The following is a 22421-nucleotide window of genomic DNA, read 5'->3' on the forward strand; positions in this document are numbered from 1 at the left end:
GGGCCTCCTAGGCACTTCTGCTCAGCGATCGCCCTGTAACTCCGAGGCACTGGGAGCGGGGAGAAAGGCATCGTTACTTTGAAGAATCACCCGTCCGCATCATGGGCCGTATAACAGTGTCAGGTTTACACTTCCTCCCAGCAGCCTCAGGACAACCAGCCGGCCCTGCACAGGGAAAGTCCCCAGCAAAATCAGAACCTGTAATCTTTCTGCTTCTGGCCCCAGGCTGTTTGTGTTTCAGCCTGAGGCGATGGGTGGGATCAGTTTGCCTTCCCCTTTCTGCCTCTTTATTTTTGGATGCGTGTCTATTTAAATACATACACAAATGTGCATGAGTATCTTTTCCTTCAGGCAGGTTCAGAGCATTAGAACAGCTTTCTTTCTTGTGGGGCTTCTGTACCTCTATGGGATGAGGCTGAGCTGTGGGTTTGGGGCTCAGCCATGTCGTAACTTCGGGTAGAGCTGCTGTCACATGTTTTCAAATTGCATCTGGCTTTGCATTTGTGTAATTGTCCCTGCTTCTCCTTCTCTTGGTTCTTGGTTTCTGTCCCCACCACTCCTCCAACCCCAAAGTAATAACTGTGGAGCAGATAGTGACCCGTGCAAAGGGACGTGAGGTATTTCTCTCTGGCCTCGTTCTCCTACCCTCACAACAAGCTGCAGACCACACAGACTGGAGGGGCAGACTGTCCTGCTCACAACTGCTCTTCTGCATGTTAGCGGCGCTGCACACAGGACATAGTTCAGGGCTGATCGAATCTGACATGGTGTGTGATTGGTCTAGACTGGAAGCATTACTGTTAGCTGATTGTTACTAATAAAACAGTATTCATATGCAGTACTGCATTGCAGCATACAAAGTGCTCCTCTGTCCCACCTACTTAGACTCAGAAATGCCATTATGCTAGTCTGTTCAGGGCGTTGCTGGGGCTACCCCATCTGCTGTTTTGAGGGCTCTGAGGTCTGCTGGGTAGAGTCAGATAGCTTTGGAAGGGCCTTGCTGAGACATTTCTCAGAAAAGTCAGCCAATGGACGTCTTCGACGACACGTGCTTCCCTGCATGAGCACAGTAGCACGGCCGGGTGTCTGAGGTAGTTGGATTCAACCCATTTTTGGAGAAAATGCCTGTAAACAAAGGTTCCTAGCTCCCGGATGGTGCAATAGAGCTCAAATGAAAGCAGCTATAAACTGCAGCTGGCAACAGAGTTGCATTTGCTCGTGTTTGGAGGCTGCCAGAGCGTGATGATGTCCAGGTCAGTGTCCTTGCTCATCGGGACTCCTTGGAAGTGCAGCTGTCTGCTTGTGGGAATTCAGGTCTCCGGGCCCCCAAGAAAAACGGCTGATCGAGATAGGATCACCCCAGAGAGACTTATGTACAAATACATCCTAAATACCGGTGACTCGGCCAGGTGTTCTTTTTGAAAATATAGATTCTCTTTCTTAGGCTTTTGGTGTGTTTGTCTCACAGAGACATTGAATGGACATTAAGATGAATAGCTTTTTATGAGATGCCATAAAATGTCCTGTTCTGTTAAAAAGAAGGTATTGCATTCTGGTTGTGGACTGTTTTCTGGAGTCTTTTAATGTGGCAGTTCCTTCATTTGTAAAGAATTGCGGATGTGACAGTGGACTGGGTAGGCAGGGCAGATACCTCCATGAAACTCTTCAATATGACTTCTGGACATTATACTTCTTTGAATTGATGATTGGAGGAAGGACCAGGAAGAAGCAAATCAATAACTATATTTCTGTTATAAGCAGTATTGGAGGGGATCAGAGGTTTGGGAAATCTACGATAGTAGATTATATAAAATTACATATTTAATCGATTACCTTTATTCTGGGATAAAAAAATCTTTCCAAATTAAACATTTGAATTTCATTCTTTTAACCAATCTCCACTATCAAGGAATGGGAGACTACACCCAAAACACACTCGTATCGGGTTGTATTGGCCAACCTTATTCTGGAATTTAAACGTGATAGTATATCAGCCATCCCTGAACCACTGAGATTAGACTTATAGGTATTTCTACATGCAGATTTGTCACATACTCTGCCTCGTGACTTGTGCTGAGCTGAGGTGGCCAGTTAGTCACCCAGGCTTGAATTTAGGTTGCCTGAAAAGTATCGGAAAGTAGAACTTAGAAAATATTCCTGTGAGCCTTTCCAAGCTCTTAGATGCATTTTCCTCCAAATTTTTGTTTGTTAGCCTCCCCTTTTAATGGCATTTTTGCCAATGGAAATTTCTCTTGGAGTGATTATGCAACGATAGCAGCTGTTTACAACCTGGTTTGGGAAATTAATGAACTTGCGTGATCTTGTGGTCAGATAAGAATGCCTTAAGCAACTCATGGGGGGGGGGGGGGTGTTTCTGACACTGCTGTGGACCTTAATAACTCTTTCATCAACTCCATTGTTTTTTATTGCCCACACTTCCCCAATGAAGTATAAATTTCAAGTCCAAAATTGTCCTTGGGAGAGAATAAACAGTATGGATTTCTGTTTAGCAGAGTGATTGTGTGTGTGTGTGTGTGTGTGTGTTTTAATCTCCTGGAAAAGGCATCTCATTACTTCTTTCTCTGCTTGAAAAGACAAGACACAGAGGCAGTACATGTATTTCATTTTAAAATAGTATTTGGAAAAAAATGCCAAAAAAATAATACTTCACTTCCAAGGTCAAGGAAGGTCAATCTGCTCTTAGTCTAATGGAATTTTTTTCTTATGACCAAAATATTTTGCCAAATTGGGCCTTTTGAAATTATCTCAATTTCAAAAGGGTTAGGGAATTGAGCCACACTGCTCTGATCTCTTCATTTATCCATTCAATCGAATACATGTGTGATTCTCAGCTTTTAGATTTCTGGCTCTAGGGTTCTTGAGGTCCCTTTGACAGGCAGGAGCAGCCCTTGGCTCTGAATCTCTGTCCTGGGAGCTGGGGAAGAAGAGTCCACCGCACGGTGGCTCTCACATTGTGGCCCCCCTCCCCCAGAGCAAACCCAAGCTCCCGTTCCCACCGGCTCTCCCTTCTTCCATGCCTCCTGCAGGTCTGATGAGCAACCGGTCTCACTCAGAGGGTTTTTACAGTTGTCTTTTCCCAATCCCTCCTCCCCTGCCCTCTTCCTACCTCCTCCTTCACCTCCAGGTAAACTCGGGGGCCAGGACTCTTTTGAGAGCATAGAGAGCTACGATAGTTGTGACCGCCTCACCCAGTCCTGGAGCAGCCAGTCATCTTTCAACAGCCTGCAGCGCGTCCCCTCCTATGACAGCTTCGACTCCGAGGACTATCCCGCCGCCCTGCCCAACCACAATCCCAAGGGCACCTTCAAGGACTATGTGCGTGACCGTGCTGACCTCAACAAGGACAAGCCTGTCATTCCTGCTGCTGCCCTGGCTGGCTACACAGGTAGGCGCTCGCCCCTACCTCTGGCCCCAGCGTGTGTGCTGGGGCGGCCCGTGGAGGCCTGTGCGCAGACTCCCCAGCACTGCCTCCGTCGTCTCCTTCTTGCGGGGAGTGGGGAGAAGGCTCTAGGAGGTCTGGCCAGTCTCTCAGGCCGCTCTGTTTATGAATAGCCATTGATTGTTGCAAGCCAACAGTATCCTCTGCCCCAAGGGATCACTTCCAAGAGTGGTAGGAAAAACTTATATTTTGGGCCTTTTCCCATATCTGGGGGAAGGGAACTATTTTAATTTGGCATTTCTGGAAACTGCCTAGTGGCTGAGCATCAAGGGACTTTCTCCAGCCTGCTCTTAGGAGGCCTTTCTAAACACAGAACCAGCAAAAGCGTCTCTTGAAGACATCACTGGACGGCCTGAACCCTGGACTCCGCTGTGGTGGGGTGTTCTTGAGGCGGGCTGTTCAAGTGGGAAGCGTGTCCTTAGTCACCCTAAGTTCGGGCACATCCTGGCCTATCCAGGAGACCTCTTTCCCCACGTAGCCGGATTATTGATTCCCTTCCAGGAGTGACAGCCACGGCAGAGGTGAATGGACAAAGGCTATAGAGAAAGAAAGATGTATGCTCAGGGCGTGGCTTTGACTGAGGAGCGGGTCTCGGGAGCGGACAGTGCGTTGTCCCGCAGCTCACCTGCTGCCTAACCCTGGACACGTTCCAAGGGCGTCTCGAGAACTAGCCAAGGAGCCCTGTGATGTTAAGGGTCAGATCCTCTCTGTGAGACTGTAGTGTTTTCTAAAAATTAGAGGGCAGCATAGTTTAGTGGGTCACTCATGTTTGGTCCAGGCCTCGATGCTTGTAATGTACTCCACCCTGGACAGGTTGCCCCGTGGGGGACCCGTTGTGTGGATGAAGATCAGTGAAATCTGTGTTTCTGTGGAGGTGTCTGCCTGCTCTGGAGAGTATCAGTGAAGTCTCAGTTTTTCCTCAACCAGCTGACATTTGAGAACAACTCACATGCTTAGAAAAATCTCTCCTTCATCCAAGATCAGAAGTGTGCCTACTGGTGCCCTTCGGAGCATGCGCAGGTGCTCAGGAGTTATGGCTGTGTTTTGAGGTAGTGACAAGGTCTCTGTATGGAGTCATAGGCCAGAAAGGAACTTAGAGGTCCCCTACCCTGTTCGTTCTACACTATTCCCCATGGTCTTTGCTTGAAGGTCACTAGTGTGTGGGAACTTACTTTTTTTTAAAAAAAAAAATTTATCTTTATTGTAGAAAGTATTACAGATGTTTTTCCTCCATTGACACCTTCACCACACTGTTGTCTGTGTCCATTGCTTGTGCATCTATGCATATAAGTTTCTTGGTTTCTCTCTCCCCCCCTTCCCCCCCCCTTCCCTCTGAGCTTTGTCTGTCTGTTTCCTACTTCCATGTCTCTGGATCTATCTGGGGGAACTTACTACTTTTCCATCTCTAGAGAGAAGACTATTAGAAAGTTTGCCCAGTTCTGTTAATGACATCTGGAATGAGGAAGAGCAAATTAAGTCTCTTTCAAGATGTACACAGTTCTGGCTTCTGTAGTGATGAGTATCCTTGTAGGTAATTTAAGAAGGACACCCCAGTTGGATACCGTGGTGGAGGGAGAGTGCTGCTTAATTAGGAAGAGAAAGGAAAGGCTGAGGTGGCTGGAAGGTGACAGGGGCTCTGGAGGTGGCAGGCATCTCCGTCTGAGATGCTCTGTGCTTGGGGTGCAGGGAGACATCGCCCAGGCACAAAGGCCAAGTCTTCTACAGCTTGCACCCTAACTTCCAGTACCATCTCCCCAACTCAGTTTTTCCTTGTTGAAGGCGTGTCTTTGCTCTCTGTGGTGTAATTACCACTCTAACCACCATCCACTCCTCAGCCATGGTTCTCTTGCCATGATGATTTTCATCATCCTCTCTTCTACATATGCGATTCCATAACCTTTATAGTCAGGGCAGTTCTGTGGACAGTAAGATTAAATGAACTGACTCTAAGGCCTAACGTTTGGGTTATGGCCAACGAAAGCCTTGTGATTTAGATCAACCTTCTAGGAGTGAGATTCTGGTAAGGAAGGGTTCAGGGAGACACTGCAGAAGGTCTGGATGTTTCCAGAAATGGTAAAAGCCTGATTTCCACCTCAAATGGAAACGTCTCTGAAAGGATTGCATGTATTAGTTACTAGATTTTCTACATGGGGGAAGCCTGCAGAGCCAATGGCCCGCAAGAGGGACGTAAAAGGTTTTGTCTGAGATGGTTTTAGTACCTTGACGGGAATTAGCTGAGAGTTGGGAGGTCTTTCCAAGTGTTCCGGGTTTCAAGAGAGAAGGAAAGAGATGAATTAGAGACTCTAAGGACTAGGAACCAGTGTGAAGTACAAACTGGGGACACGAGCAATCAAGATAGGCAAAAAGCTACGCGTACGGTTCTCTGGCCGTCCAAACTGGAGGATGAACAGCTACAAGTATCAAAGTTCCTTTAGCACAAATAGAAACATGTCCTGTAAGTCTGAGTTATGTTTGATCCTTTATTTTGATATACTGTTGTTAAGAGCTACCCCTTCCTTTCCTGTCCTATCCCTCCCTCCCTCCTTCCTCCCTCCTTCCTCCCTCCCTCCTTCCTTCCTTTCCTCCTTCCTCCCTCCCTCCCTCCCTCCCTCCCTCCCTTCCTTCCCTCCTTCCTTCCTTCCTTCCTTTCCTCCTTCCCTCCCTCCCTCCCTCCCTCCCTTCCTTCCTTTCCTCCCTCCCTCCCTCCCTCCTCCTCCCTCCCTCCCTCTCTCCTTCCTCCCTCCCTCCCTCCCTCCCTCCCTCCTCCCTCCCTCCCTCCCTCCCTCCCTCCCTTCCTTCCTTTCCTCCCTCCCTCCCTCCCTCCCTCCTCCCTCCCTCTCTCCTCCTCCTCCCTCCTCCCTCCCTCCCCTCCCTCCTTCCTTCCTCCTCCTTCCCTCCCTCCCTCCCTCCTCCCTCCCTCCTTCCCTCCTCCCTCCCTCCCTCCCTCCCTCCCTCCCTTCCTTCCCTTTTCCTTCCTCCCTCCCTCCCTTCCTTCCTTCTCCCCACCTCCCATTCTCTCTTTCTCTGTTTTAAAATAAGACATTTAGTAAGAAGAACAGACGAGGGGGTGACTATTAATTACAGGTCTCAAAGACTAAAGTAAAAAAAAAATTTTAATGCTTTTTATTTTTTTTAACCTTCCATAGTTTCTTCTTTAAAATTGTAGGTTTAACTTTTCATACCATCTCAAATGCTGGTGAGAACAATAGCCCTGAAAACAGAAGTCCTAGGTGTTCCCTCCCAGCTCTAACACACTGTGTGATTTTAGGCAAATTTACCTTGTACCCGTTTCTACTTTTAGCGAAGTAGAAGTGCTCATCCTTGTCTTGGTAGATCTGTGAAAATATAATTGAACCAAATCAATGAATTAAACAAATAAGTGCTAGACATTGGGCAAGACATAGGGGAGGTGCGGGGGGAGGGGGGGAGCTCAATTGTAACAAATCAATTATTTCAGCAAATGTTTCCAAGCACATGTTGAGTGCAGATAAGTGCTTGAAGCTTTTGAGGGTTCACTATCTTGTCAGATTCAATATAGTATAATTGTCTTTAGACTAGAATTGGATTTTCTTATTGCTGTGGTTTGAATGAAGGTCAGGATTTGTTAGGCATATGGGGAGTGGGGGAGCCCCTGTTTAGATGAGTTTTTTTCTTCTGCTCAGTGCCTGGTGTACGCTTCTTGCTTACACTGCGAACTGATTGTGGGTGGTTCTTTGCTTTTGCACCCTGACTGTGGCCCCTCCACATTTCAGGTACACTGGGGCATTGGGGAAGGGCGGGGCATACCAGTTCAGCCCCCAACACTGCCCAAAGAGCAGACGGGACTGGGACACAGATGGGTCTCACTCTCTGCAGACATGTTAAGGGATGAGCTGAAGTTTGAAAAAGTACTTTGGAAGGTGGAAATCAGTGTATACGTTTTGGCAAAACCTTTCAACGCTTGTAAAAGTCACACCTATTTTTTATCTCAAGTTCTGCCTTCCGTGTTTGTTTTTTCCCTTCAAAGCCGGTTGTCCAGAGTGTGTGGCCACACAGTGGGAACACGTGTGCCCTGTGTGACTGTCGTATGGCCTGGATCGCGGCTGCGTGCACGGATTCTCTGAGCTGGGAACAGAGTCATTCCGTTTTCTTGCGGTCACACCAGGAGCCTAGGTCTTCATCCATATCTCCTTCAAAGAAATGCATTTTATTTCTTCATAGATGTCTTAGTTACTGCACTATAAGTGTGGGAATCAGTTAGAAACTGAATTTTCACATTTTCTTGCACAGTTACATTCTTCCTCCAAAGATAAGAAAATTGCATCAACCTTCACTGGGCTCCCATGGCAACTTGTTAAATTAGGTCAAGATGTGGGGGCAGATAACATGGCTTGAAAGCCTGCCTGTTAGCTGAGTTAAGAATACATCAAATGCAATGCTGGCTTCCGCCAAAATGTACCTTCTTACCTTACTGTGAACTGCTTATGGTTATCAAACTGATACAATCAGAAAGCTCCATTTTCTCTTGTTCGGTGATACATTACGAACCTCATCTAATTAAGAAAACAATCTGAGACAAGCCACCCAATGGTTTTTACGTGTTTGATAGACCTAAGCAAAATCTTTCTAGATCCTTGAAAAACACAGGCACCTCTGATTCTGTTTCAGGTTCAGCAGCTATAGAATCACACACTGGATTATCAAAGAGTATTGTCTCTGTCCCCCCAGCCCCATTTTATAGATGATGAAACCGAGGCATAAAAAACGCCTTTCAAGGTCACCTAATTGCAACTTCCACAGCAGGTAGCTCTGAATCAAATCTTAGGTGCTGAATGTCTCACCTGCATATGCATTTTTTCTCCATATTAAGGAATGAAAATACTCATAGGTTATCATCTCAGTCACCTCTTCAGAGCAGATTGGAGGCCTTGTCTCCCACTGGTCACTAATTAGCGCTGTACGTGTGTGAGTTAACAGTGGAGGAGGGGGCAGGGCTAGTCTTTGGCTTTAGTCCAGAGTTATCGGACTGGAAATCACCTTTATCCAGCTTCATTCCAGATCGCCAGACATTGCCACAGATAAGGTATTCATTCCTGTCCCTTCTGGGGTTGTCATTGAGCTGACCTGGTGGGAACGCGCTTGTCAATATCTAGGGGTAGCCCCGCCCTTTGAGTTGCAATTGTGGATGAAGTGGTTGGGGTCTCCTTTTCGTCCTGGGGCCAGAAGCAAGCTAGGCCTGAAGCCATTCGGGAACTGTGACTTAACTGTGTTTCACAGGGCCGTGAGGTTTGTGACTAGATAGTCCCACAGATTCCCGAAGACCAAACTGGGGGCTCACTGGGATTCAACTTCCAAATATTTTGGCATGAGACAGAAAAACAGGTACCAGTCTTATAGAAAAGAAGCCCCAAACATTCCCCGATAGGCCCTCTCCATTTGCTCCTGGCCTGAAAGAAATCTTGCTGTTTTGTAGATGGCCCTGGAGCCGGCCTACAGCCACACAGTGAGAAAGTCCCTACAAGCCCACAGTTGAGTTTTAGGGGTCAGTAACCCAAAGCTACTGCTTAAGCACGTTCCGAAAATAAACAACTTGACTACAAAAGGAAGTGCTTCAAAGCCCTTCAATCCAGAATAAAACCTACGATTTGGCAGCATTACCTGAAATCACAGTTTTCTGATCTGATTGCAAAATGACTCTGTGTCCTCCGGCACAAATGACGCCTGGACCGTTGGGCAGGAGACTAAGGTGTTGATAAGGAAGGGGAGAGGGGTCACCAAAGAAAACCGGTGCAGTTAGTGCAGATGACTGAACACATTCTACCTCGAGTCAGCACTGTGATTAGGAACAGCGTAGAGCTCTTAAATTTGGGGGTGTATTCCCCGAGCCAAAGTGGAATACAGTCTCTCTGGATAAATGCTGTTGGTATAAGACAGTGTGAATTGACTACAGTTGAGAAGCACCAACTTGGTGACGTGGGAGTGGAACTCTGATGCCCATTTTGTGTAGCATCCGCCTGTTACGGGGCCCGGGGCTTGCAAGAAGCCACCGCCGTCTCAGTCGAGGGCATCCCTGGGCAGCATCCGAGTGGACGGAGGAAGCAAGCTCAGAAATGAGATCGGCAGCAACAGAGAGTGTCTTCCCCTTCCTGGCTCCTGGGCCCCTGTCCTTAGCAGATTGCACGGAGCCAGACGGACCCCCTCCGCCCAGGTGGAGCTGGAGGGGGTCTGATCCTCTGTGCTGTGTTTGATGGGAGGTCCTCAGGTGGGGTGCGCAGTGGATGTGGGGGTCTCCCTGGAGTAATGGGTCCCCATGCTGCTCACTAGTGGGGTTGGTGGGAAAACGCTCCGGAGCACAGGGAGGGAAAGTCCCGGGCGATGTGAACTGGATGGGAGAAGGAGCCCGTTCTGTTACCTGCAGAGCTGTTCCGTGGCTTCTGCCTCCTGGTTCACTGCCACAGTTTCTCTTAACTGTCTGTCCCCTGTGGAAGAGGACCACGTGGTGGAAGGATTTGGCCTCGCTATTGACTTTTTTTCTCCTAAATGTCTTTTAAAACTGTGGGAAGTGGAGGTTCCCTGTTTCCCTCTGCTGGCTCAAGTGCCCCTGCCTGGATTCGGCTACAGCGACACCTTCCAAGCTGTGTCTGGGCAGAAGGGGCCCACGTAGCCTTCGCAAAACAGATCTCAAGCCCTGGTGTGACTGACAACCGGAGGCTGAGCGGGAGCCTGGACGTCGGGGCAGCTGCCCGCCTCACCAGTTGACCCGTCTTTTCTGAATACAGCCCCCTGCCGCCAGTTCTAGGGGGACCTCCAAGGCTCACCTTTGTGTGGCCACTGCTCCTTTAACACAGTCTAACTCCCAGTGATAACGGGGTGGTGGCTGTTTGGAATTCCGCTCTGTCTCCAGGGTGAAGCTCCACCTTTTGTCTTTGGAGTGAAATGTTTCCACTGAGCACGAGGCAGTCGGGCTGCTGCCGAGGTGCCACTGACGAAGGCTCTGCCAGACGTCCCACATGTCCCTGCTTCTGCCCCAGGCCCCTCCCCCTCTTCCCTGGATGGCCTTCACCACTCGGGGGTGAGCCCCGGTTCCTCAGTACAGACTTGCTTCAAGACAAGCTCTGCCCCTCCCTGCTCTCCATAACGCGACTGTCGCGTGACGCCCGCAGGTGGGATGCTTGGCCTTCCTGTTCAAGTGCAGGTCAGCACGAGAGGGCGGCCACCCCCTGCTCTTCAACCACGGCTGTGTTTCAGGGGCTGGATCATGCGGGGCTTTTAAGAGCATGGACTCGAGAGCCATGTCCTGGCTTTGTCACTGACCAGCTGTGTGATTTTGGACAAGCTGGCATCTCTGTGCCTCAGTTTCCTTATTTGCATAATGGTGATAATAATGGTTCCTATCTCATAGGATTGTGGAGAGAATGAAATGAGTGAGGGGATGGAAAGCACCCACAAATAGTGCTAGTACATAGGACGTATTCTCTGGGTGCTAGTTGTTACCACTGTTTCATATTGTTCTCCAACTTGTTTGTCTTTCCAGTATCAGACATTCCTTGAGGTCAGGGGACAATAAATTTCGCTTCTAGAATTCCGGCAGTTGCTGGCGCTGTCTTGGGGCACAGCAGAGATGATATGTGATGTCAGATTAGTTCACTGCAACTGTTCCGCTGACTCCCGGGTGACAAACTCCCGCTGTGCTGGACTCGTTCATGTCCACTCTTTTTTCTTCTCACCAGTTACCAGGAGCCTCATGAGAAAGGTTCTGTCATTCTCACTGTACAAATGAGGGGATTGAAATTTCCCGGGGGAAAGAGGTCTAGCCCAGAGTCACACAGCCAACTGCAAAGACAATGCCTTTCAAAGTTTTTCACAGTGACAATGAGCAGGAAAGCATCCGCTGTTAGCAGTGTATTTGTTTGGGTCTGATGTGCAGACATGATTAGGCTTGTGATAAAAATGGAGAGAGGCCTTGGCTGGTTTGGCTCAGCCATTAGAGCGTCGACCTGAGGACCAAAGAGTTGTGGGTTCGATTCCTGGTCAAGGGCATATATCTGGGCTTCGAGTTTGATCCCCAGCCCCAGTCGGGGTCATGTGGGAGGCAACCAATCGATGTGCTTCTCTCATATTGATGTTTCTATCTCTCTCTCTCTCCCTCCCTCCCACTCTATCTAAAAATTACCAATGGAAAATATTCTTGGGTGAGGATTTAAAAAAAAATTGGAAAGAACAAGGGCAGAGGAGCCTTCGGACCATGCTCAGGTGTGTTACCTGTGGAGGGAGCGAGGGAAGGAAGGAGACTGGGATGGGACGAGCCTCCAGCTGCAGCTCAATTCCCGGGAAGGTTTGGCTGGGCCGACGGGGCATCCTCTGGTCAGCGCTGTGCAGTGGAGGAACTCCATGGCTCAGGAAGGCTCCCAGGCCTCCACCGTGCTCGGCCCCTGGCTGGAGCAGACCCTAGGAAGCTTGGCCTTGGTGGAGATAGTCAGTTAGGCTCCCTGCAGCAAGAGACCTGAGCAGCACGTTGTCATGGCTGCCATAGGTCGTGTGAACCCACATCACACCTGACGACCAAATGCAGGTTGTCGAACAGGTCAGCACAGCTTCTCTGTGTGGCTAGTTGTACAGCAGGGTTCAAGACCAAGGGCAGTCCCAGGCGTCCTGGTGGCCCGAGAGAGAACAGCATATCACTGACAATGACTAGCCCCCTGGATTGTCTCATGTGTGACTCACCTCTCCCTGAGAGAGAACGAGAGCGAAAGTTCTAAGGTGAGTGAATGTGAAAGTTTAAACTCCGAAACGAGGACGGGATGGACTTGGCTGGAAAGGTGCGCACAGGGCGCGGCTCTGTGGAGGAGGCGTGTGACCTTCAGAGCTGAGATGGGCACAGTTTCTGGTGAAGGTGTCACAGGGCCAGGTTCTCGGTCCTGTCTTCTTTAAAGGTGTTGGGTAGGACATTTTCAGCTCCTCACATTAAGGTGGCACCAAAAAGATGTTTCTTCTGCTACCTCCATGCTCTTATAATTATTCATATTCTCTCTTTTTTTTTTTTTCTTTATCCTCACTCGAGGACATTTTCCCATTTTTTGTTCAGATAGAGCGGGAGGGAGAGAGAGGAAGAGAGAGAGAGAGAAACATCGATGTGAAGGGACACATCGAGTGGCTGCCACCCGCACGACCAACCAGGGCCGGGGACAAACTGCAACCGAGGTACGTGCCCTTAGCGGGAACTGAACCCGGGTCTCTCCGGACCGCAGGCCGACACTCTAACCGCTGAGCCAAACCGGCCAGGGCTATTCATATTCTCTTTTGTTATTTAACCCCATCTGGCTACAATGCCTGACACTTGAGGGGTGTTCAGAAATTATTTGCTGGGTAAATGCTTTAAAATTTAGGCCCTCGTTCACCTCCCCAAGAGTCGTAAGGTGCTCAACCAGTCATTTCTCTCACCCTTGAGGCGCAGGGAACACTTGGCCCTCAGATAAAATGAATCCCAGGCACTGCACTGAGCATCTCCCGAGAAAGGTCGCTGGCTCGCAAGCCCTGTTTTCTAGTCCTAGGCAGTGAACACATCTTTCTTCCTGGTACCTAGCTACTCAGCAAGACGTGTTCTTCGGATGTTTACATTGGTTAGAAAAAGCATTTCCTGCCCTGGCCAGTTTGGCTCAGCGGTTAGAGTGTCGGCCTGCGGTCCGGAGAGACCCGGGTTCGGTTCCCGCTAAGGGCATGTACTCCGGTTGCAGTTTGTCCCCGGCCTTGGTTGGTCGTGCGGGTGGCAGCCACTCGATGTGTCCCTTCACGTCGATGTTTCTCTCTCTCTCTCCTTCCTCTCTCTCCCTCCCACTCTATCTGTACAAAAAATGAAAAAATATCCTCGGGTGAGGATTAAAAAAAAAAAAGAAAAAGCATTTCCTTGGTGTCTAATAAAATTCTCACTCTGTACCCTCAAATCCAAACCTAACCCATTTCTGGTGCCTTCTTAAAAGAGTCAGTCACCTAGAAGACGTCGGGAGGAAAAAGCTCTAGGGAAACCCACTTCCTGACTTGGGCTTGTCTGGCTCACTGTCCAGTCTGTGTCTGAGGGCTGGGTGAACATGGGTAGACAGAGTTCTTGCGTCTCGGGGAAAGAGGCAGGTGCATTTGAATATAGGCTGCCCCTTTAAGAGAGAAACAGTCTCCCTTCTTCTGCGTCCACCCCCACACACGTGTACTTGAACACATGCAGGTGTGAGGAGCAAAAACAAGGGTCTTTTCTCCGCACGCTGAAGTGTGTAACTGTCACATTCTCAGGCCCCAGGCAGACTCCTAGTGAGCCTCGCTCACATCTGTCCCAGGTGGGGCACCCGGCCAGCCCGTGGCCAACCCACTGGGCTTGCCACCCGGCCCGTCGCGGACGGAGACGGCTAGACAGATCTCCTGCCTCACCTTCAGTTAATGCTGATGGGGCCTCCCTCTGGGCCCAAGCACCAGCCTTTGTGAGGAAGGCTGTCGGACTCTAAGTCAGGCCTCTGTGATAATTAGGTACAGCATGCTTGGCAAGGAGCAGAGATGATTAGGGAAAAAAAAAAAAAAAGCACATTGGAGAAAAGAGGATCTAAGTCTGTCTGTGGCCAAGATTTCCCCAAACCATAAATGTCTGTGGTACTTTCACTTGCAAAGCAGCGTACATCTGCCCTGGGCCTGCCTACTTCGAGTGAGCGGGACTTCACCACGAGCCCTGGCTGCGCTACCTCGCCTGGCGCTCCCAGCACAGCACTGAGGCACCTCACATTTGTACCCTGTAGTCGGTTTTCCGTTTGTTTGTTGTTGTTTTGTTTGCCTTCGACTTTCTCCTTTTTCAAATCTGCCATATGAAAGGGCAATTTAATTCTTGGGTGAATACTTGGATTTTATCTTGTGCTTTTGCTATTTTCTTTTTAATTCCGTCTTTTTAAAAACATCTTTTCTTGAAAAGTCTGCTTTTGAAAATATAGTTTCTATTGTTTCATTCTTCTCTTAAATTTCATTTGTTGTATTTTACATTGTTCCCAACTGTTCTGCCCTGTGGTGATATATAAATATATTTCCCCTCATGATTGAGACTTAATTTATACCTCTATAAAGTAGGAAGGGACAGGGATTACTGTTACAGGCTAGGAATGGGGAACTTAAGACCAGAGAGGTTAAATAAGTTGTCTAAGATCGCACAGTGAATCAGGGAGACATTCGGATCAAAGCCTTGGATCTTGAGCTCCCATTTGGGGCGTTCCCATAGGCATGTAAATACGCTAATTTTATAGGATACCTTCTGCTGTCATCTCTCAGCCCTCCACTGCCTGACATGCTTTATCGTATTTGTTTTGTTTAATGCTTTCTGCTGTCTTCTATTCTCACATATCGGCAACATAGACCTGACATCGAAGGATGGTTTTAATTGTTTGTAGAACTGTTTTCTAACTTGTTTCCATTGCTCGATGCTCATTAGAACATCTTTATGTTCACGTGTTTTCCAAGTACCTGTTAGAATAGTTATTTTGTGTGGTCCTGAGTTGAATTGTCAGAACTTATATCCCCAATTGCTGCCCTTGCGTTACTAGCCATCGATAAAGGAACAGAGGCGGAGAACATGTTGACTTTATAGTGAGTTGGTAAACCAAGGCCTGTTGGCTCCTTACAGAATGTACTGTACGTGGGTACGTTGGAGATGGATGGGATTGGGTCAGGGTGAGGGCGAAGGAAGCGCATGACCCCGAGAAATAGGAAAAGGCACCTCTAGGCACAAAGCCAAGCCAAAATATCAAGCAGCCCCACCACCCCTTTTCTTTAAAACCTCTTCCCCATACTTCGATTGCCAGACACTCCAGCCGTGATCGCTTGGATTTTGTCATTTTCGGGCAGATTTGTGCAGCTTCAGGTTGAGTTCGGTCCACAGGGCAAGAAACTGCCAGGACGTTTTCTCTTTAATCTGTCATTGAACTTCAGTGAACTGAAAAATTGATTGTGGAATTTTGTATGTGAATGATCATTTAGAGGGGAGTTCCAGAAAGGGGGTGATGCTTAGACTCGGGGTCACGCACCCCCCCCTCGGAGTGCTGAGTGGGGAGCTCCTACAGCAGGATGAGAGGAAGACAGACTGTGAACACATGGGTGGGTCATTTCTGGATTCGAGTGTTCCGTTTCCGCCGTCATCGTTTGGCTGTGGGTAGACACCTGGTGGAAGGGAGGGGCCAGTCAGGCGCGTTCTTCTGTTTCAGGAGCACCTGGCAGATGTGTGCTCTTAGGACAGAGTCAGCCCTGTTGCAAGGGTGACCAACCATGACAAGTTTCATAGGTTAAAATAAATGTGGTGCCCTGCCCACACTGAGGTGTTTGATTTGACTTTTAGAGTCAAGAGAAAGAGATTAGCTTCTCAAAGTAGTCAATTAATCCCCAAAGGGCAAGAGGTGTGGTAGTTTTTAGTTTGGGGGAACATGTTGATGAATCATAGCCTGGAGTCACCCCAGCTGTTTGATCCCAAATATAGTTTAAGAGAAAGAAGCAGTTTGAGTAGCTTTTAGAATCCTTACACCTTTCTTCAGAGGAGGATGGTTGTAGCATATAATTCACTAAAGGTTGATTCAGCCCCTGTCAGAGATCAGATACCGTACCTGGCACTGCGAATGTGGGACCGTTGAGATCGTGGGATCCGTGGGATCTAGTCCATGCTCACAGGGAGCTGATCAGTGAAGTCATCCAACAACAAATAGCTTTTTTTTTTTTATCCTCACCCGAGGACATTTTTGCATTTATCTTCAGATAGAGTGGGAGGGAGAGAGAGAGAGAGAGAGAGAGAAACACCGATGAGAGAGAGACACATTGACTCGTTGCTACCCACACGCCCCCAACCAGGGCGGGGGACAGACCGCAACTGAGGTACATGCCCTTAGCGGGAACTGAACCTGGGACTCTCTGGTCTGCGGGCTGATGCTCCAATCGCTGAGCCAAGCCGGCCAGGGCACGGATAGCTTTTGGATGGTTGGCACCGATCTAGGCTTTGGGTTTCAACAGTGAAAGAGCACAGCCCCTGCCTTGGGGTGTATGTCCCAGGAATGAGGGATGGGCTAGAGCAAGCCTTCAGGTTGGTCCTACAAGCAAACCGCAGTGGGAGGCAGCCAGAGTGAGCTCTGAGCTCCCCTCCATCTGTGTGGAAGTCAGCTCCCCTCCGTGCCCTTCACACCGGCGCACAGGTGACAGATGAGAACTTGCAGTTTTGAAAAGGAAAAACTGCAGCCCCACCCTGAGTTCACCAACAGGGAGCTGTGAGTTCGTGGGCGCGGCAGGCAACCTCCAGGCCTAGAAAACGAGAGGAAGGTACTGACAGATTACCAAGTGGAAAGGATCATTGTCAGGAGCATCTCACCCCAATTTTTTTCTAGCCCATTGCTGTATATTTATTTAAATTGCTCACTTCTTAGACTCAGAGTAAGGAAGCAAAAAGCAGGGGATTTTAATTTTTTTTTTTAGTCCTCACCCGAGGATATTCTTCCATTTATCTTCAGATAGAGTAGGAGGGAGGGAGGGAGAGAGGGAGAGAGAGAGAGACAGAGAGAGAGAGACAGAGAGAGAGAAACATCTATGTGAGAGAGACACATCGATCAGTTGCCTCCTGCACAACCCTGACCAGGGCCAGGGACTGAACCCCATCCAAGGTACGTGCCCTTGACTGGAGTCAAACCTGAGACCCTTCGGTCCAACGGCCGATCCTCTAACCACTGAGCCAAACTGGCCAGGGCTAAAAAAGCAGAGGGTTTTAATAACCAACCCTTATCGAGGTGGATTGGCAAGTCTTCCAGTTAACTGACAAGGAAAAGGGACTTAAAAAACAACCAAAATGGGTGCTGGCTGGTTTGGCTCAGTGGTTAGAGCATTGGCCCGTGGACCAATGAGTTGTGGGTTTGATTCTACCCAAAGGCATGTACCTCGGTTGCAGTTGACTCCCGGCCCTGGCTGGGTTGTGCAGGGGGCAACCAGTCGATGTGTCCCTCTCACATCTCTCTCTCTCTCTCTCTCTCTCTGTGTGTGTGTCTGTCTCCTCCCTCCCTCACACGCTATCTGAAGAGAAATAGAAAAATATCCTCTGGTGAGGATTAATAAAAAACAACAACCAAAATGAGTAGGAATTTACCTGAAGTTTTGCCTTAAAAGAGAGAGAGAGAGAGATTGTAGTCTGGGGTTTGAAGCGCCCCGAGGGTCCCCTCTGGAGGGAAGCGTGCTCATGGGATTGTCTCCACTGGCCGAATGCCTCCAGCTCCCACCTGACATTTCGTCTGCCGAGTTGTATCGAGTTCTTCAGTGTTACACTGAGGCTGTTCCCCGGGCCCAGAAGCGGAGAGAACAGAGCAGTCCGAGGACACCCCGCTGCAGCCAGGGAGGGAGGTGGAGGGCGGGCGGGCTGCAGGGGTGGTGGTGCCCTCCCCCGCCTCTGGAGGAAACTGCCTTCTAACAGGGACCCCTCTGTTGTTGTGGTTCAGAGCTTCCACTTGAGGAGCATAGTCTCCCAGTGATGCCACCGGATTCCTGATGTGTGACACCCAGGCCGCCTGCTGAAGGCCGCCGTTGACTGCCGGGGCGCAGACAGGGGTCCATTGTGAGTCACTTTTAGTATGTGAGCTCCCCCTTCCCATGACTGGCACTATTCTTAGCACCATTCTCTGCTCCCTGGGCCAGAGGTCACTGGGACCACTGTCTGGTTGGGTGGGTGGACGGGCTGGGCCTGGGCGTCAGAGGAGGTGCAGGAAGAATGGAGGGAGAGGCTCTACAATTTTAGGGTATGTTGGAGAAGGGCAAGGCACGGAGCCCTTCGGCCCCGGGGACGTACACGGAGCAGTGCAGAGGCTCCTGTGGGGGAGCCTGGCACTAGGAGAGCCAGCCTCACCCGGCGCTTTCCCGGGTCCGGGCCTAAGGAGTCCCCACGGACCTAGCCTGGCGTGTTGCTGGCGAGTCGACGTGGTCCGCGTGCGTTCCAAGCCCCGAGCTGCCCCCAAGCTGTGGGCTTCCGCGTGGCCCTGAATCATCCTCGCGGACCCGAAGTGAGGGTGACGCACCATGGAAACGGGCCTCTGTGTCACCCTGTCCAGCCAAGGAACAAGCCCACCCTGGGGCCACCTTCTTTCTGGGAGGGGATTCCACGTGCGCCCCGTTTCTGTGACTCCACACACCCACAGGGCGGTCTGGGAGTGTCTGCACAGGTGCCCGATTCCTGTCACTTGGTACCCGTGGGCTTTCTGAAGGGTAACAGTGCCTGGCAGAAGAGCCAGGCCGAGAGCCCGGGTGCCACTCAGCTCTGGGGGGCTCCCCTGCATTTTCAAGACCTGGGGGAAGGAGACAGCCGGGAGCACGGCTTCGACCTTGCCACCAAGAGGCTGCGTGCCGAGCTCCTCCCCTCCAGGCCCTGCGCTTTCCTTAGGCATCTGCTTCTCCTCTTCTCCTCCCTTCCCTTTGGTGTGGACAGAGGAAGAGGTAGAGAGCACTGCTGTCCAGGACCTGGGCTCCCAGGGCCCGGACGTCACAGTTTGGTGTCCCTCATGAGCAAAGGTGCACTCGCAATGAGAAAAAACCCTGCAGACAGGCCTCACCCTGCCCCGGAGCCTGTCCGGACAGCAGGGCTCAAACATGCAGTGCAGGCTGGAGCAGGGCGGAGGAAGCCCGTTGAGTCAGACATTAAATTCAAGGCATGGCATAGGCAGGAAGACCAGCGACAGTCCCCCTGCCTGAGATCCTTCCTCTGGGAGCTGGCCCTGAGCCAGGGACTCACGCCCAGTCTCAGGTGGCATGCATGCCCCTGGGCGGGCAGGCGATTAGATGTCAGTCTCCAGCCTGGTCTTGTCTGGGGGCCATGTGGGAGCTGAAGAATTTGGAGGTCAGACTGCGTGGGTTCCATCACAGCCACTCACTTCTGATGTGAATGGCTTCAGCCAAAGCCAGGGGACACTCCATGCTGTGACGTGGGAGGGACAGCGTGTGGACAGTCGCAGTGACCCACGGCGTTAGTGCCCGGTGCACAGTAGCTGTGCACCGAGTCCTGGCCCTTGAGAGCATTTCCCTCTGCCAGGGGTCTAAAGCCGCTCCTCTCTGTCTTATGTCTTCGGTCTGGGGACCTGACTCAGAAGCGGACGGCAGACTCCAGGGCTCATTGGCATCATTTTGAGGTAGTTGATTTTTCTCTGGATGTCTCTCCTCAGGGGTCCTGTTGGGCGTATTGTCATTTGGCACTTCATCAGCAAACCTATGATGTCACAAGGGGATTTGCAGCTGCTATTTTTTTTTTGCCACCGGAATTTCCATAGCATTTCTTAATAGAGATTTGACTTCTTGCGCCGTCTGCCCATTGGGTGGCTTTTCCATGGATTCCTCAGATAATGTCACACTTAGCCCCGTGAGCCCAAGCAGGGAGTTGTAGCTGGTGACTTTAACTCAACTTGCAGGAAACCCACCACTGCGTCTGAGTGGAACACCCGGTGGTTTTTCAGCCAGAGGTGGAAACCGAGGGTAAGGCTCAGGCAGTCTAGCACCAAAGGGCTGTTTTTTCTAATGTTAATTTGTTCGGTAGGCATTTGCTGAATCATTTCATTCCAGGCTATTTCTTGCGAGGTGGTTTGAAAGAGCTCAAGGTGCGCTTCTAGAAGGCTGAGGTGGTGCTATGTCATTTTCCGCTTTTGGCTCGGTGTGCAGCGGAGGGCTGGGGCGGCCACCAGCGAGCAGCTCCTGGAGTGTCCTTGCCGCCAGTCACTGCTTCCTCGTAGGGGTCAGTCCAGGTGGCCCTGGGCTGGGGTCTGAAGGCCTGGACACTACGCTCGGCAGCACCATTTTCTGACTGCTTGGAGCAAAGTCACATGACATTCCTGAGCTCTTTTCCGCGCGGATGGATGGAGGCAGCGAGGCCCTGCGCCCCGGGTACGGAGAGTGTGGTACCTGCGCCTTGCAGAAGTGTAAGGTAGTAGAGTCACCCTGACAGGTCACGAAGGATGCTTCATCTGTGGATGGACAGGGAACCACCTAAAGCTTGTTCCTTATTGACTCCCCGTTTACTGTGGATCAGACACGTGAAATTCAGGTTAAGGGTTAGAACTCAAAAAGGCAACTTTTTCTGTCCGAGTTAGCGCATCTCAGCTCCCCTCCTCTGCACGGACTGGGTGTTTCCTGGTCCCGCTCTGTGCCGCTGGCACGGTGAGGACATGTCCCAGGCGGCATGCACTGCCGAGCCAGTTCATTGTCTCTATGGGTGCACTCACAAGTCAGACAGGAATCATTGCATTTTTGGGTAGAAAGTTATCCTGAAAGGAAATCCATGTCGCAGGAATCTCTTAGCATAAGATAAGTCGACTATCAGAATAGGTCAGGCCTTCCAGAACTAAGATTTCAGCAGTGTTGGGGGCTAAGACAAGAGCGTGTGTGTGTGTGTGTGTGTGTGTAAGTGAGTAAGTGTGTAAATTACAATATACTGATATCCTGAACCCAGGAAGAAATTAAGATAGCTGTCACTTGACCTCTGAGGACTTCCTGGGTAGCAAGTTAATTGCTCATGGAGTGATGATTCTTTCCTCTTTCTGTTTGGGTGCTTGCTTGCAAGTGACCTGGGAGGACGGGATGGTGGTGGAGAGGAATATTATGACCCAACTCATTCCCTGTTACATAAGCCTGGGATAGTGACCTTCTCACCTCGACACCAGGGGCCAGGGCTCCCCATGCAGAGGAGTGCTTATGAGGTTTGGCTTCTGCTTAAACAGGCAACAACACTCCTTAGTTAATACCTTTATTACTTCTTGAGGCGAAATGACTTTGTTTTTAAAGGCACAAAAGACTATGCTGCCTTCGAATATCTCAGAGGACAGAGTCAGTATTTTCTTTCTCGAGTTTGCTTAGCAATAAAAATGGACTGACCCTTAAGCCGTTCAAAATAAGGCAGTTGATATATTGTCCTAAGTGCTTTTCTGTGGGTAGGAACTTCACCTTGTCAGTCTGTCTGAGCTGCAGCACGTCCTCCAACATGTGTGCTCTGTGCTCTCCCTTTCCTCCCGGCGAACTGGGGAGCAGGGAGAGGGGGCTGTGTCCTGGGATTAGCGGCTAAGCATCTGGTGTAATGATTCAATGCCTTGTGTTTCCAGGCAGTGGACCGATCCAGCTGTGGCAGTTTCTTCTGGAATTACTCACTGATAAGTCCTGTCAGTCTTTTATCAGCTGGACAGGAGATGGCTGGGAATTCAAGCTCTCTGACCCAGATGAGGTAAGAAGGGAGTGACCCGAGAGAACTCTGGGAAGGGGTTGTGTGAGTCTGATGACATTTTCTAGGATTCAGATCCCGGCTCTGCCACCGGCTGCTCGTGTGACCTCGAGCAAGTTCCATAGCCTCTCTGAGCCTGCGTTTCATTATTGGGAGATGGAGACAGTGTCCACGTTGCACATTGGTTTTCTAGGATCACCTGATAGGATGCAGGTAGATGCCGGGCACGTAGTAGTCCTTCGTGAACGTGAGCTGCCGGCTCTTACGTGAGCACTCGTCCTGGCTGCGTGTTTCTGTGAGTCTCAGAGGGATCAGGCAGTTCAAGAGGCCTTGGAAGATTGGTGCAATGTGTTCCTTAATTCATTCGTTGATCCAACAAATGCTGATGGAGCGGTCGCTGGCTGCCAAGTCCAGTTCTGAGGCTAAAACAAGAAAGAGCCAACGTCTCTGTTGTGGCAGACTCGGGAGGAATTGTGCCCCAGAAACGATGCTTCCCGCTGACTGCAGCGTGGCGCTCCTGACCCCCCACACGAGATCTCCTGTGTCCAAAGCACGGACATTCTCTGGATGATACAGGGAGAGAAGGGAGTCTACACCATTGCTTTCCTTTCTTACTTTCACTCCCTTATGTAGAAGTTCAAGGTCACTATGTTTCCATCAACTTAGAATCAACTTTACTGCCATCCTTGCCTAACCCTTGACAACTGAAATTCACAAGAGATGGGTCAGAAAAATATCTTCCACGTACATGAA

At 50.1% G+C, this 22421-nt stretch overlaps 1 protein-coding gene across 3 annotated transcripts in view; it reads left to right on the top strand.

The window, feature by feature from the left end:
• ETS1 (ETS proto-oncogene 1, transcription factor) overlaps nt 1-22421 on the top strand; it is a 65755-nt gene that overhangs the window by 39670 nt on the left and 3664 nt on the right. For 2 of the 3 annotated variants that reach the window (XM_036276716.1, XM_036276717.1), the window contains exons 6-7: nt 3146-3406; nt 21553-21671. In XM_036276716.1, coding sequence (XP_036132609.1) covers nt 3146-3406; nt 21553-21671 — 380 coding nt within the window. The remainder of the gene's footprint in view (nt 1-3145; nt 3407-21552; nt 21672-22421) is intronic. The other variant, XM_036276718.1, reaches the window with a different exon arrangement.

The sequence above is a fragment of the Molossus molossus genome, unplaced genomic scaffold (genome assembly GCF_014108415.1).
Source record: "Molossus molossus isolate mMolMol1 unplaced genomic scaffold, mMolMol1.p scaffold_m16_p_22, whole genome shotgun sequence".
NCBI lineage: Eukaryota > Metazoa > Chordata > Mammalia > Chiroptera > Molossidae > Molossus > Molossus molossus.